The sequence below is a fragment of the Arachis stenosperma genome, chromosome 10 (genome assembly GCF_014773155.1).
Source record: "Arachis stenosperma cultivar V10309 chromosome 10, arast.V10309.gnm1.PFL2, whole genome shotgun sequence".
NCBI lineage: Eukaryota > Viridiplantae > Streptophyta > Magnoliopsida > Fabales > Fabaceae > Arachis > Arachis stenosperma.
The window spans coordinates 111,361,707-111,378,733 of record NC_080386.1 but is presented as its reverse complement, the minus strand read 5'-3'; the positions used below and the strand labels follow the sequence as shown (position 1 = coordinate 111,378,733).

At 35.8% G+C, this 17,027-nt stretch overlaps 2 protein-coding genes across 2 annotated transcripts; both read right to left on the bottom strand.

The window, feature by feature from the left end:
• Window positions 1–6,101: 6,101 nt before the first annotated feature.
• Window positions 6,102–9,937, bottom strand: LOC130954917 (transmembrane 9 superfamily member 8). Its single transcript, XM_057881688.1, has 7 exons — window positions 9,685–9,937; window positions 8,615–8,779; window positions 8,374–8,483; window positions 8,151–8,259; window positions 7,957–8,069; window positions 7,689–7,839; window positions 6,102–7,398 (listed from the first exon to the last, which is right to left on the bottom strand). The coding sequence occupies exons 1-7, from the start codon at window positions 9,796–9,798 to the stop codon at window positions 6,241–6,243; spliced, it is 1,920 nt and encodes a 639-aa protein (XP_057737671.1). The 5' UTR covers window positions 9,799–9,937; the 3' UTR covers window positions 6,102–6,240.
• A 4,320-nt stretch (window positions 9,938–14,257) lies between these two features.
• Window positions 14,258–16,047, bottom strand: LOC130957473 (histone chaperone ASF1-like). The gene is made up of 3 exons (XM_057884330.1): window positions 15,986–16,047; window positions 14,771–14,843; window positions 14,258–14,725 (listed from the first exon to the last, which is right to left on the bottom strand). Exons 1-3 carry the CDS (start codon window positions 16,045–16,047, stop codon window positions 14,258–14,260), a joined length of 603 nt encoding a protein of 200 aa, XP_057740313.1.
• Window positions 16,048–17,027: the final 980 nt, after the last annotated feature.

Sequence of the window (17,027 nt, the reverse complement as noted above, 5' to 3'; positions counted from 1 at the left end):
ATTATTTGGCATTAACCCAACCATATTTTATTTGTTTTCTATCCTTGTTTTTGGGTTACTTTTCTTCCCTTTTCTCTTCTTTCAGGATGGCCACCGAGAAGGAAACCGGAAGACGTTTACATGGCACAACAGACAAGTCCATCTGCACATTCTTTGAAGGAAAGCATCAGTTGTAGCAACCCGTCCACTTGCACATCTTTGCATGCACCGAGGACGGTGCAATCTTTAAGTGTGGGGAGGTCAATACTGACTTCCGCGGGTCAGTTACTTCCTTTTCAACACCAATTCTTACTTTTCTTTGTAGTTAGTTGTTGCATTTGCATGTTTGATTGCATGTTTGTTTGATTTGGTGCATATTCTACCACTGCTTGGTTGAAGTAATATTTTTCTTTTCAAGAAACTATTTTAGGTATTTCACTAATTTGAATTAAATTTTTGTTAAACTTGTTTGAAGAAATTTTATTTTGAAACACGGTTTAGAGCTCAAACACACAAAACCAGTAAGATTTTGAGCCTATTTGATTGGTTGCATTTTATCAACCAATATGTTTTATTTTTGTGTGTGTTGTTCTCTCTATATTTCCATTGTTTAATGTATGTATGCACTTACATGATTGAGGTCTTGTTTCACTTAGCTTACATACTCATATGGCCTTAACCTTTTCATTATCCTTTGCAAACCAAAGTTGAGCCTATTTTACCCATTTGTTCTTTACTTTAGCTCATCACTAAATCTAAGCGAAAAACAATAATGTCCCTAATTTGAATCTTTGGTTAGCTTAGACTAGTGAGAGTGCTCACTAATTAAGTGTGGGGAAATTGGGATTGAAAACATTTAGTTTGAGAATTGGGTGTTGTATATTCTTGTGAAAATGTGAAAAAGTATGTTGAGGACATGTTTATGCATGAAATACCTTAATTATATGCATTGAGAAAAACAAAAGAAAAGAAAAAAATGATATGAGAAAAAGAAAAAAAAAGCAAATAATAAAAAAGGGACAAAATACCCCAAGTTAAGTAATAATATCAATGCATATGAGTTGTACTTAAATTTGGGATGCATGAATGTGTGGTAAACATAGTTAATGGACAGTTAGATCTTGCATTGTAATTACATGGATTGTCTTAAGTTAGGTGGGAAGTTTAGGTTAATTAAGGATTCAGATTTTAGTCCACTTGACCCTAACCCCATTACAACCCTTAAAAGACCTCTTGATATGTGTATCTGTGCATTAATTCTTTGTTGATTGGTAGAAGAAAAGCAAGTCTTAGAAAGCAAGATTAGTAGAGAATTGAGAGAATCGAACCTTAAACACCTGAGCGATTAGAGTGTATACACCTCCAGTGAGGGTTCGATGCTCGATTCTTTGTTCCAAGCTTTCATGAGCTATCTTCTTCTTGCAAGTTATTTATACTTCATTTCTATTATTTGAATGAGTGAAATTCAGTTCATATTTGTTCTTGAAAGATTTAGTTACTTTTGACCAAGTAGGTAAAAGCATTTTGTATTTAGTTACATTCATACAAATAGGTTGCATTTCATACATCCTACCATTTTGCCTTCACTCTTTATAGTCTCTCTTGAGCTTAGTATGAGGACATGCTAATGTTTAAGTGTGGAGAGATTTGATGCACCACTATTTCATGGTACATCTTGTGCTTAATTGAATGGATTTTATCCACTAATCTCACACTTATTCATTGAAATCGCATGTTTTACATTTTCCTTCCTGATTTTGTCCTATGGTTGAAAACATGCTTCTTTGGTTTTAATTTAGCTATGTTTAATCCCCTCTTATTACCATTCAATGTCTTGATATGTGTGTTAAGTGTTTTCAGAGATCACAGGGTAGAAATGGCTTAGAGGATGGAAAGAAACTATGCAAAGGTGGAAGGAATATAAGAAATTGAAGGAACTGCAAAGCTGTCAAGCCTGACCTCTTCGCACTCAATCGATCATAACTTGAGTTACAGAGGTCCAAATGAAGAGGTTTTAGTTGCGTTGGAAAGCTAACATCCAGGGCTTCGCGATGATATATAATTTTCCATAGTTGATCTGGCGTTCAGGGACGCGCACGCGCAAAGCACGCGGACACGCGCATCTACAAAATTTCCATCGGCGCGTACGCACGCATGACGCGTACGCGTGCATGAGCCGCGACCTGTACGTACCAAAAATTGCCCCTAGTGATTTCTAGGTTGTTTTTGACCCAGTTTTCGACCCAGAAAACACAGATTAGAGGCTATAGAGTGGGAGAATCCATTCATGCATTCGACACAACTTTCATTCACATAATTTAGGTTTTAGATGTAGGTTCTAAAGAGAGAGGCTCTCTCTTCTCTCTTAGGTTTTAGGATTAGGATTTCTTCTTCTTCTCAATTCCAGGTTCAATGTTCTTTTAATTTATTTTCTCTTTTATTTGTTTATGAACTCCATGTTAGATTTGATTTCTTTATTTAATGCAATTTGAGGTATTCCATATTTGTGATTTTAATTTAGCTTTTTACATTCTTAGCTTGTGTTGAGTAATTGGAGACACTTGAGTTATCAAACTCCTTGTTGATTGAAAATTAGAATTCTTTGCTGATTGATTTGAATTCCCCTAACTCTAGTCTTTTCTTAGGAATTGACTAGGACCTGAGTAATCAAATTGATTTATCCACTTAACATACCTTCATAGTTAGAGGTTGACCAAGTGAAAGCAAAAGCCAATTCTCATCACAACTGATAAGGATAACTAGGATAGGACGTCCAGTTCTTATACCTTACAAGGGTTTTCTTGATAATTAGTTTACTTCCTTGTCATTTGCATTCCTCGTTCAAACCTTTCAAAAACCCAAAAAGATACTTTTCTCATAACTAATAATAACACACTTCCCTGCAATTCCTTGAGAGATGACCCGAGGTTTAAATACTTCGGTTATTAATTTTGTTAGGGGTTTGTTACTTGTGACAACCAAAACTTTTGCACGAAAGGATTCTTTGTTGGTTTAGAAGCTATACTTTCAACAAGAATATAATTGTGAATTCTTTACCACGCAAAAATCCGTTCGTCAATGACCATAATTAGTCATTTTATCTGTATTTTTCAATTGATTAGTTTGCTGCACCTCTCTTTAATTGGCAAAAATAAAGGCTTGAGAAGAATGGAAATCAATATCATCATGAAGAACAAGCCTTACTGCAGCAACTGAGCCCACTTCCACAACCTCATAATTATACCCAAGGTTTACAACAAGATCCACACCTATTAAAATTCTCCAAGCTTTGCCGAAGTAACCGAGGTAAAATCAAAGCTTGCACTAAAACCAGTTAGCAACCTTCCATTCATGTCTCTAATAATACATATGCAAGTTGTTTTTTCATTATGTAGAACTGAATCGTCTGTGTTTAGCTTAACAAAAGGAGATTTTGGGGGTGTCATTTAATCTGTCTCTCAACATAATGGCCAACTACCTTTCTAATTCGACTCGCTTTAGTCTGAGCATACTAAAAGTTATTTGCTATATAGACAACAAGGGGAGCAACCTTTTCCTCCTCAATAATATCATCATCATTAAAAATCAATTTATTTCGTCAATATCATAAGAAATTCATGGTAGTAATAAAAAGAAGAAGTCAAGATTGTCCTTGATAGGAAGATTTGATAGATAAATTTTTTAACAGCCAAATCAAGAATTAAAAAATGTAATTTATTCTCTTAATTATTTTTTAATATTTAAATAAGTAAAAATTTAAATATATATGTTAATTTTTTAAATATTAAAAGATAAAAAATACAAAACTTTTTATTTAAAAATTAAAAAGATGAGTTAAAAAGATGAATTAGGACTTTTAATATTTTTTATATAAACTAAATAAATTAAAAGATACTAATAAAACATAAATTAAATAAACAGTTTTCGTGCATCCATGGATAAATACACTAGTTGAGTTGAAAATGCATTTGAAAGTATTCTGGCCCAGCCCAGCATAGCGGGGACCCAGATCCAAATGCCCGGCCGCCTTAGCGATTACCAGAACCGGAGAGTGACCCGATCATCACCCCTCCTGCGTGATCCTTGACAGTTGGAGAGGAAACATCCAGAAAAGAGGACTTGCCCATGTGGGGCTCACACTAGTATAGAGTATATAAGGGGAGAGTCTTATCCCTCCCCCAGGTACATCACTCACTCTGACAAAAATCCCCTACCTTATACGAACACTGACTTGAGTGTCGGAGTCCCTTTTGCTGGTGGACCATCCCCCTTTTTTACACACGCTGCTCGGTAACTCGGAGGAGCTTCGCATCAAGGCTCATTAACACCCATCTCCCGGTCGCCCCACCTTTTTCACCTTCAGATCCGACCCGTTCGAAAAGTGAGCAATTGAACATTTGGCGCCGTCTATGGGGACCAGCGAGAATGAATTTCCTGCTGGGACCGGTCGAGGAGCAGGAGGAGGAGGAAGAAGTGCGCGAGGAGGAGGGAACCCGCCTGATGAGCAAAATAGCCTCTAGGGCTTCCTCTCGTAGGAACGGCGCTCCTTCCTGTTCCCCGGAAAGACGTCCCTTCGGGGGAACGGGTGGAGACAACGTAAGGATCATGCAAGAGTTGCGCCACCGAGTGCAAAATCTTGAAAGGGAGCTGGCGACTAAGGACTGCTACCATCCCAGCCCAAGCATCTCCCATACCCGATCTCCCCCTAGCAGATCGAAAGCCCGAGGGAGAAGCCCCCGAAGGGACCGTACAAGGCGCAGAGCAGACCCACGATCTCCCTCGACCCATGACGGGTCCGAAGGTCAACGAGAGAACAGAGAGAGGTCGAGAAGGCGACGTGACCCCGTAATCATTGGGGCGACTCCTCTTCACCCATCCATCCTCAAGGTCCGGCTGCCAAAACACTTTGACAAGCCAACGGAAATGAGGTACGATGGAACCCTAGACCCTTAGGAGCATCTGACGGCCTTTGAGGCCAGAATAAACCTCGAGGCTGTTGGCGACGCGGTAAGGTGTCGTGCGTTTCCCGTGACCTTGGCAGGGCCGGCAATCCGGTGGTTCAATGCGCTCCCATAGGGGTCCATTACGACCTTTTCAGACATAATTCGTTGTTTTTCAGCGCAGTCACCATGCGCATTGCCAAAGCCAAACATCCTATCAACCTCCTAGGGGTCACCCAAAGAGCCGGGGAGCCGACCAGAAAGTTTCTCGACAGATTCAACGACGAATGTTTAGAAATAGACGGCCTGACCGACTCAGTGGCCAGTCTATACCTGACAAACGGTCTGTTCAATGACGATTTTAGAAAGTACCTCACTACTAAGTCCGTCTGGACAATGCAAGAAATCCAGAACGTGGCCAGAGAGTATATTAATGACGAGGAAGTTAGCCAGGTGGTGGCGGCCAACAAACGTCAGCTGGCCAGCCCTCCTCCCCGTCAACCCGGACACGGTGAAAAGCCGAAAGATTTGTATTAAAGAAATACTTCTTTTTTTTTTTTTACCGAAGATAAAAAGACTCGAACCCACAACCTCTAAAATAGGTAGGGAAAGATTATGCCATTTAAGCTATAATTCTTAGTTTAGAATAAATAATTTTTGAATGTTTTATAAAAGTATATAACTATATATCACTTATGTTGTTGTTAGAGAAATTATTAATTTAAGAAAATTTATTATTTATCAACATTGTGGTAAAACTAAGTCAATATGCCTTCCCTCGTACTCGCACAAATTCATTGATAGGAAGACAAGCCAAGCCGCCTCTCGTCTCAAAAACAGTGCTGAACTATGGTGCAAAAATACACTTAATGAGAAATTATTTTCAAGCAATTAAATGTCACTGCCTCTACAACCATCTTGGTCAGCTTCAGATTATTTAGTTCATACTTCATACTCAATGCATTGTCCAAGGAGAAAATATCCAAAACAATACAATGCGCACCCACGAGAAAATGATAGGTTGCGTGTGGCACTGCTGTAACGTTAAAGTGATTTCATAACGCTAAAGGAGATGTAATACTTAATATACATCTGTCACTGAAATCAACCTAATATTTATACCTCATACAAAAGGATTTTACAACAAGCGCAATTAAAATTATACTGGACGAAAAGAATCACTGTCGTCACAATTCAAAATTGTATAGAATAGGTTACATCTGAATGTTATAGTATCTGAATTTTCAAAATTCGTACACAAATTTTTCTTCATCCCTTAGGAAAGTATAGAAGATTAACCCAAACCAGTAGACAACTATGACTAATCAATTTTGACTGAGGAGTAGATGAGCCTAGTGAACCAAAAGCAAGCATAAAATCCTATAGTACCGGTTACCACAAAGAACGCATAAGAAGCTATGAGCATGTACCCAAAGTATAATATTGCAGATACCAACTTTGTGATCTCAAGCTTGGTGAAGAAGTAGAATGTGGCATAGAGGAAGAGATAAAGTGCGGAAGAACCAGAAGTGAGATATGACCGCCACCACCACAAGTAATCCTCACTGCACAACTGGAAGTAGCAGAGAACAATGGTTATTTCGGCACAAGTGATGATCAGGATGATGAAGACCAAAAAGAGGAATCCAAAGATGTAGTAAAACTGATTCAACCAGATTGAAGTGAGGATGAAGAAAAGTTCAATGAAAACAGCTCCAAATGGGAGTATTCCACCAATCAAAACCGAGAAGACTGGGTTCATGTACCAAGCCTGCTCAGGGATCTGCCTTGGGATTTTATTTGTCTTCACAGGATTTTCAATTGCTGGCTTCTTGAACCCAACATAACTACCAACGAAAACAAGTGGAACTGAAATCCCAAACCATAAGAAGATCAGAGCAAACATAGTTCCAAATGGCACAGCTCCAGATGATTTTTCGCCCCATATGAGAGTATTTAACACAGAGAAAACGGCAGATACAATTCCAGGGAACACTACTGCCGTTCTGAGGGCCATTTTCTTCCACTCCGTTCCCTTGAACATTTTGTATAAGCGAGTTGAAGCATAACCAGCGAAAATTCCCATGAAAACCCATAGCAAGAGCATGGCTGTCATTAGGCCACCTCGGTTTGAAGGAGAAAGGAACCCAAGCACAGCAAATATCATGGTTACCAATATCATTCCAAAAAACTGAACACCAGTTCCAACATAAACACAGAGCAAATCTGAGTTGTTAGGGGGCCTAAACACATCACCATGGACAAGTTTCCAACCAGTCTCTTCTTGGGCTTCTTCTTGGGTCTCAAGCTCATTGTACTTCGAAATGTCACGGTACAGTGTCCGCAGCATTATCATTGCTACCATTCCCGAGAGGAAGAGAACAATCATTAATGAGTTAACAATTGAGAACCAGTGAATTTGGTCATCATTCATTAACAAATAGGCATCCCATCTTGAAGCCCACTTCACCTCACTTTCCTGAAGGTGGCAGGCAAAGGCAGTATAAGCATATGATGAGATACAATTCAGTCATACTTCATGAAATCAGCAAAAGGACAAGGATGATAATGAAGGCAACTCCAACAATTAGAAGAGAGAGAACGAAAAGGTAGTTTATAAGAGAATATATTATTAAAAAGAACCAAGCATTAAAAGGCACTCTCCGTGCTATTTACCGCTGGGATCATGCACACGACCAACATTCTTAAGAACAAAAGCATGCATGCAACCAACATATACTTTTCCATTTATCATCTCCATAACCATACCTGGAAGTCAACGTCATATGTGAAGATAATCTCCTTGTTTTCTTCAACCTCTTGAGGAGTGTTGGAGTTGACAACTGTGTGTTTAGCATGGGGGTCACAGGTTGTTAGACGAATCTTTTCATCCCACTTACCATCATATTCATGTTTGATACTACACATCAACATGGAGATTTGTTAGATATACAACCCTTTTTAAAAGGAAACCCAATACAAGAGACTCCTAAAAGTGAGGAAAAGCATAAACAAGATAGAGGACAATAATAGTGACCTGAATGGCTTAACCTCAAAGCCCACAATCCTAGCAGATTCCGTCACTGCATCTTTATGAAACTTAACAGTAAATGCCAAATGATTGTGAATAAAAAATTTCTCCTCCTTAACCTGTAAATTTAGCTAAAGTAAGTAACGAAACGACTTGGCATTCAGAATAAAGGACATGGCGCTATAAAATAATAAGCATACCCCACTGTACAGCCCTTTGAGTCCGACATGGTAACCAAGCTGATAAAAATAAGAATCCTCCTGATCGGTCCTTTTTATGGGAACAACTAGAGGAAGGTTATCTAGGATCCTGTATGTAGAGGGAGGAACCAGGATAGAGCATACTAAGATTGCAGCAAATCAAGGGAAAAGACAATAATAATTTTATTCAGTATGATGTCATCAAAACACTAGCATGCCTTACATGTTCACCCGATACTCATCGTTGATCTTCTCTTTGAACTCCTTAGCAGTTTTGGCATCGAGTTTAAGTTTACACACAACATTGCACATTTGTGGCTCACGCATTTTGAACTGCAAGAATGTCAGTAAAAATCGCTTCATTTACTCCTAAACCAAAAACACTTGTTAACAAGAGCTTACTTCTTGAATTCTCCCTAAATATGAAATAGTCAAGAGATAACATGCATGCATGCAAAACTGACCACATAAAGAGAATTTTCAATGCGGTCACCACGAAGTACTTCCCCGAGATTTTCAGCACTATCCTGTATTTTTTCTGGACGACAATAAGGAAGTGAATAATATGTGTATGGAAGCTGGGTCTTTGTTGATGTTAATTTGTTTACTTTCACTTGTAATTGATCTCCCTACATCAAAGGAATATTTAAGAATTCAGTTAACAACTTAAATATATACATACATTTTATAAAAGAAGAATTTTGTTAAGACAGAGACGTCAGATATACACAAATTCTGAAATATCATTACTTTGGCCAAATGAACATCATATCATGTGAAGAAGAAATATCAATTTGAGAAACTGTATGAATTATTTTTGAAACCGCCACAACAAAGTAGAGGATAATACAAAAAGCCTATACACCTTAGTTGTCAGTTTAGTTCAATTCTCCAATATACATCTTTCAAGGATACATCAGAAATTGCAATTGTCAACACTAAAGTACTTGCAATTGTCAACACTAAAGTACTAAACAACTATTTCTAATTACCGATATATAGTACAAACACCCATCCTAAAATTCATTTATAATGCAAAAACCTTAACACCATTATCAAATAAAAAATCCAAATCCAAAAAAAATTTCCGAAAACCGAACAAGAAGATGCATAAATAATACTAGCTCCTACACCCTCACATAGGAAAGAGAGTGAGTTACTGTACTGAAACCATAATCTTTTGACTAGGTACAACAGTTAGCTTAACTGTTACTGATTGAACGCAAACCAGCTAAAAGGTAACATATCAACAAACTAGCCACCCTCTGCAGTCTACAGTATATCTCAGGTAGCATATTAATACATAAATCTGAGGAGAAATGAAATCAAATCCTTCGATGTAACCAAATGAACGTTATTTCAATCAATCGAAACCGATCCAACAACCCTAAAAGCCTTAAAATCTCATAAACCTCTCATTCAACGATTAATCACTAGTATGAATCAAATCCAGCACAGATCCAACTTGCGAGATTCGAACACAGTTCAATTTAATCACAAAACAGAACAGATGGAAATGGAATCTGAGGTTTACCTTCTGGAAATCCTGCGGGGCGACGCCGGGGAGGTAGAAGGAGTGAGCTCCATGGATGAGGAGTAGCAGAAGAACAGCAACCGCAGAGAGCGATTGAGATCTCAAAAACGCCATGGCGTTCGAGATCGAGATCTAAGGAAACCCGTTCAAAAACGGTGTGTCGTTGTTGTTAACTTGTTATAAGAACGAGGTGGAAATGAATGAAGACGAAGAAGAAAGCGAGCGTAGTAACTGTTTTAGTGTCGTCTACTTATTGGATCTCGCCTTACTTGAATCTGACCCAACGCGTTTTTACATCACTTTTCTTTGTTCTTTTTAAAGTATATATAAAAAAGGGCAAAACACTAAAATAAGCCAAGGGGAAGAAATTTTTACGTAAATCCGTCAAACCAAAATTTTTTTTATGAATCAACCAATGCATGTTTATATGTAGTTCGAATTAATTAGATTCGAACTCAATCTACACATAATTCGAATCATATTGCTTCGAATTATACACAAAACTCACACACACTAATTCGAATCAACTTGATTCGAATTACACACATACAATAATTCGAATCAAGTTGATTCGAATTACACCCTGATTTATTAAAAAAATTAATAATTTATTAAAAAATTTATTAAAAAATAATAATTTAAAATTAAAAAAATATATATTTTATTTCATGTATTAAAAAAAATCTAACAAAATATTTAATTACGAGACTTTTTTTAAATATTAATGAGCTATCAATTCAAATTCCATACAATACTCTTTTGTCCATTTTTAATAGCTCATGAATATTTTTTAATAAATTTTTTTAAATTATATAGTGAGATATTACATGATTCGAATTACGCATGGAAAGTTCAATCACTCTGATTCGAATTACGGTGAGCAATTCGAATTCTATACAATACTCTTCTGCCCATTCTTGATAGCTCATGAATATTTTTTAATAAATTTATTTTAATTATATAAACCACAAAAAAATAATGCAAAATAATTTAAAAAATGACTTAAAAAATATTAGGAATACTATAAAAATTTGTAATGTTCTAATGATTTAGGTAAATACATGCATGTACACAAATTTTAAATAAAATACTCTAGATAGTCAATAATAATTTAAAAATTAAAGAATATATTTTATTCCATCCAAAATAATTAAAAAATATATTTTATTCTATACAAAATAATTTAAAAAAATAGCTTAAAAATGTTACGAGTACTATAAAAGTTTGTAATATTCTAGTGATTTAGGTAAATACATGATAAAAATATATTTCTTTAATTTCTAAATTATTAATGTCCTAAGTCATTGCAAATTTTTATAGTACTCCTAACATCTTTTAAGCCATTTTTAAATTATTTTGCATAGAATAAAATATTTTTTGTGGTATAATTAAAATAAATTTATTAAAAAGTATTCATGAGCTATCAAGAATGGACAGAAGAGTATTGTATAGAATTCGAATTGCTCACCATATAATTCGAATCAGAGTGATTGAACTTTCCATGCGTAATTCGAATCATGTAATATCTCACCATATAATTTAAAAAAATTTATTAAAAAATATTCATGAGCTATTAAAAATGGACAAAAGAGTATTGTATGGAATTTGAATTGATAGCTCATTAATATTTAAAAAAAGTCTCGTAATTAAATATTTGTTAGATTTTTTTAATACATGAAATAAAATATATTTTTTTAATTTTAAATTATTATTTTTTAATAAATTTTTTAATAAATTATTAATTTTTTTAATAAATCAGGGTGTAATTCGAATCAACTTGATTCGAATTATTGTATGTGTGTAATTCGAATCAAGTTGATTCGAATTAGTGTGTGTGTGAGTTTTGTGTATAATTCGAAGCAATATGATTCGAATTATGTGTAGATTGAGTTCGAATCTAATTGATTCGAACTACATATAAACATGCATTGGTTGATTCATGAAAAAAATTTTGGTTTGGCGGATTTACGTAAAAATTTCTTCCCCTTGGCTTATTTTAGTGTTTTGCCCTATAAAAAATTAAACAAAAAAATAAGTATAGGTACATTTCCAACAAACAATAAATATGTCGGATATTCAATTTAATAGGTATCTAGATGATTATTGTTACGGTGGGTAATCGGAGATTAGTGGATTGGATGGCGTTGGTTGGCCCAATCGTTGAGAGAGGAGGCCTTCGAATGGGTTAGCACTTCGGGAGCCTCCGTCCGACTTGCGTGCGTGAAAGAATGGGGGGTGGTACCTGCAAAGACACTCCGATGCCTAAGTCAGCAAAGGATTAAGCAGGTTTAGAATGTATTGGAACTTGGAGATACCTGAGGAGTGTCAGGGTATTTATAGTGGTGATCAAATAACCACCGCTGAAGTAGTTCCACCTTTTAAGGTGGATAACCGTCCCTTTATCTTAGGGAAGTTGAGATATGGCTCCTGGAAGTGGGTAGAGAGATTTTAGGGACAGTTACTCATTGGAATGAGTGATTATCTGCCAATTAATCATCGTCCCCGACTTCTTCAGGATTGGTCGTGATAGGAACCGACTTCATAGGGAGGAGGTCGGTTCAAGGCGAGGCTCAATCCTCCTGGATTGGGCCTTTTGTTGGGACCTGGGCCTCATCGTTGGGCCAGGGCATGAACAATTATGCTCATTATTTTTAAGGTTATTTCTTTTGATTCGATTTACTCATGCACAGTTAATAATGGCTAGATATTCAATTTACTAGGTGTGCAAATGATTATTTGAATGTTAAAGTTTATGAGGTAATTTAGGGTAGAGTATTTTTTACTTTATTGAGTCAATTCTAAAGTTTATTGTTCACATTGTTTACAAAAGTCATTATCTACCAAACAAAACAAAAAAAATTAATTTTAATGGACGTGAAAATGTTTTACATAATCCTACAATTAGGGGGCGGAGCCACACAGTAGGGCAAATGGGGGCATGACCCTCCTAATTTTAATTTTTTACATGTAAATTATATGTAGATTTCAGTTTAGCTCTCCTTAAAATTTTATTTTAATCTTATTTTATTATATAATATTTTTAACCTCCTCAAATATTTCATCTAGCTTTGTCCTTAGTACAATTATAATTGCTCTTTTAGATGATCATTCACTTATTTAATATAAAAAAATATTTATTTTATTAATGTAACATTATGTGTTTAGATGCACATGTAAAATAATTTTATACTGACAGTACATTAAAATTAAATTCTAAAAAAAATTATTCTACACAAAATAGTGGCCAAATTTGTTTATTAGAATTTTAAAATATTGGAATACCCTTAGAAGCTAATTTGAGGTTGGTGAAGACATGAAAGTCGATAGTAGATAAAGTGAAAGAAAAACTCAACTTATGAAAAGTTAAAGTGCTCAATAAACCAAGTTGGTCCTCATCAATTCAGTGTTAAATAGTTTGTCGATATACTACTTAAATCTGTATAAATGCTAAAGACGGTTACAAATAAATTGATATCATTATAGAAGAGGTTCATATGAAATAAGGAGGATAGCAAGAATAATATGACGATGATAAGATGGAAAATAGTGCAGGTTTCAAAGAAGTTAGGTGGTTTAGGGGTGGGGGACGCAGTGATCCGCAATACAACACTTCTTTTAAAGTGGTGGTCAGCTTTTAAAGAAAGAGTATCTGTTACGGAAGAAGATAGTGTGTTCCTGTAACAATATGAATCCCAATGTGATATTATCCAATCAGTCAATACCTACAAGAAGGGGTCCATGGGAAGATATTTGTCAATTACAGATTAAGGAGCAACATGTGAGAGACAAGATGATTATTGGGCTGTTTATGGAGATAGGTGGTGGTAGAAAGACTCATTTTTGGGAAGATGTCTAGCTACAAAGTGGTGCGTTAAAAGATCAGTTTCAAAGACTCTTCTTAATTTCCAACCAAAAAGAATTCATCAGGGAATTATGGGTTTTTAGATGGGCTTGACTGGATTTGAAACTTTCAATGGAGGCGAGAACTATTCCAATGGGAGTTGGACTTAGTGAATCAATTACATGATAAGTTGAGGCCAATTACACTAGCATATGACAGACACTACAAGAAAAACGTTGAGTACCTTCGGATTCTCCGTCATAAAAACGAACAAAATCCGACAATAATTAAGTTACCATCAAAGGAATCAGACGGTATAAACCCCGCCGGTAACATAATACCGATGGATTTTTTTGTGTTCGACGGTAATTTCTGTCGAATTTAGTGACAGAATATAGTTAGTAAGAAAACAGAATCTATTAAACGTTACCGACGGAAATGTTTTTCAATTTTTTTTAAAAAAAATTGATTGGACTCTTACCATTCGAATATTCTGACGGTAATTTCAATGGTAGTCTCTTTTTTTTAATAATCTTTTTTTCGTCCATCTATAATGTACCCTGATAATTAATAATTGAAATATTTCTTTAAACTTGATTTAAAATATCAAAAATATAAATTAAAAATAAGGAACGATGGTAATTGAGATATCTTAAACAATGCTAACTATATTACATTCTTCGCAAAGTTTGGTAAAGAAATACATATCACAGAACTATGTTTATATTAACCCTATTCAGATTCATCATCCTTTTCCTCTGATTCACCATCCTCCCCTTCCGAGGTAGTTTTATGATCATCAAACTCGTCTTCTTCTTCTTTGTCGCCATCGACCTCGTCTTCTTCTTGAAGATCGTCGTCCTCCGGTGGAAATGTGTCGGCATCTATTCCACGGTCAATGATGCCATCATTTATAACAGTCGACCTAAGGGTGATCGGCTCATCGGTATCAACTACCGTTTTCGAATGAGTTGAGTCGTCAATCTGGTAAGGTTCTTGACCATCTATCTTATCATCAGACTCGATGCACCCTCTTAGTTTAGTTTTAACCACAACCACCCAACTAGACTTGCATAAATCTGGATAAGGCAAATAGTATACTTGTCGTGTATTTTGAGGTTGAATAAAAGGATCGTACTGCCTAAATTTCTTGGTTACATTAACTTCAGCGATATCGTAGTCCTTGTACTTTCGTATTCCCTGTCATGAACTTGAATCATACCATTCACATTAAAACACATACACCTTGTACGTAGTGCGATAGAAATACTCTAATTCAATTATGTTGTGCAACACACGAAACCAATCATAATGACTCCTACTTGAATCCCCAAGAATCCAAAATCTAGTGTTATCTATTTTTTTTTCAATAGACTACTGTAAGGTATATAACTGATATCCATTAAAATCGTATATCTGGTAGCTAGTGTCCTTATTCATTGGGTCTCAATTAAGTGCAATTAGTTTTAAATCTGTTGTGTCAGTTAGATGCATGCTGACATATTCTCTAAACCAGCATTAAAAATTGTTTAATGAGGTATCAGGATTTGCCTCTTAGAATAACCTATATGATAGAATAAGATAAAGAAGTTTTGATTAGATTAAGAAGTTAGTATCTTACCGATTGCAATATTTACGAAGACTTAAAAAACTCACATAAGGTAGGGTTAAATTCGGTCATAGTTAAGCAACACATGCAGATGTGCGTCATCAATCTCCTTCTACTCTAACTAGTAGTCATTGTCCACACCAATTGCAGCTCCTTCCGAAAAAAAATTAGGTATGTTGTTCCACTTGACGAGAATTCTCCCCTCTCATTGTTCCTTACAACCCTTGTTCTACGTGACTCAACATGAGATTGAAAATAGAATGAACAAAATGCAAATATTTCCTTAGCTAGGAATGCTTCACAGATGCTGTCCTCAATCCAAGTTCTGTTCTTCACGGTGTACTTGAATGAACCAATCATCCTCTCAAATGGGTACATCCACCAAAATTAAAAATGGCCTACATAGTATTGCTTCATACGATAGGTGGATTGCTAAGTGTTCCATAATGTCAAAAAAATATAGAGAGAATATCTTCTCTAACTTATAAAGTATGATTAGAATGTTCTTGTCTATAACAGTGAGATCATTAATGTTAAGTTTCGTAGCATATAACTCGTTAAAGATCTCACTTATTTCTATGAGGGTTTCTAGATGTTAGTTGGAAGTTCTTTGAATGCGACAAGAAGCAAAGACTCCATGAAGACGTGACAAGCATGACTCTTTAATCCAGCAAGTCTACCCTGTGACATGTTTGCACACTTATCCAAATTAAAGGCGTAACCATAAAAAAAACTTTAATCATCTAATCTACTTACAAACATTTTATTTTTGCTCCTTCGTTAGAGCGAACACCCCCTTTGGTTTAACTCACCGCCCATTATCAAGACTCTTTAAGTTCAGATTTGGTTACCTGCAAATGTCTACTAAGTCTAACCTAGACTTATCGTTGTCCTTTGTTCGCTCATCGTTCATTACTGTGTTCATGATATTATCAAACACGTTTTTTTCAATGTGCATCATATCAAGACAATGAAAAAATCAAGTTGTCTTTCTAATAAAGTAACTCCCAAAATATACTCTTTTTAGTCCAATTATACTCCCTGCCATATATTGGAGGTCTCAAACTTGTCCCATTATCAACGATCTTTGGAATTCTACTGACACGGTGCCAAATTTTCCTACCACTCAATCTCACATATGCCTTTTCTTATTTAGTTTTAATCTCTTTGAACGAGTCCTTATTGAACTGAAAAGGATGATCCATGTCGAGGAATCTTTTATGGCAATCAAACCACGAATACTTACCCCATTTCTTCAATTAAAATGTCTTTGTATCCTCCGTACAACAGGAACATGCCATTCTACCCTGAGTGGACCGACCTGACAACACTCTGTATGCAGAAAAGTCGTTAATAGTCCATATCAATATAGCTCGCAGTTAAAAGTGTGTCTTCGTCAAAATATCATACATTTCTACACCATGGATCCACAAATTCTTTAACTTATCTACCAAGGACTGCAAGAATATATTTACTTTGGCCTTTGGATTGTTGAGACTAGGTATGATGCAAGTTAGGAACATGCATGGGTCCTTTATGCACATTTTAAGACCCAGGTTATAAGGTGTCACGACTACAGGCCAATAACAGTACGCGTTATCGAAATTGAAATTTGGTGCAAACCCGTCAGAGCACAAAATTAGTCTAACATTTATGCGCTCGCTCGAAAATGTAGAATAGACTCGATCAAAATGGTTCCAAGCTTTTCCGTGTGACAGATGCGTCATGATTCCATCATCTCTCTTGTTGTTATTATGACAGGTCGTGTAAGGGGCCGAACTCGTCAATGCATACAATCGTTTCATCCAAGGACTTAAGGGCAAAGTAGTGCATCCGTTTCATCGGAATTCTCTTTAACCGATGTTTCCTAATCTATTCTCTCTCGACTTGGAA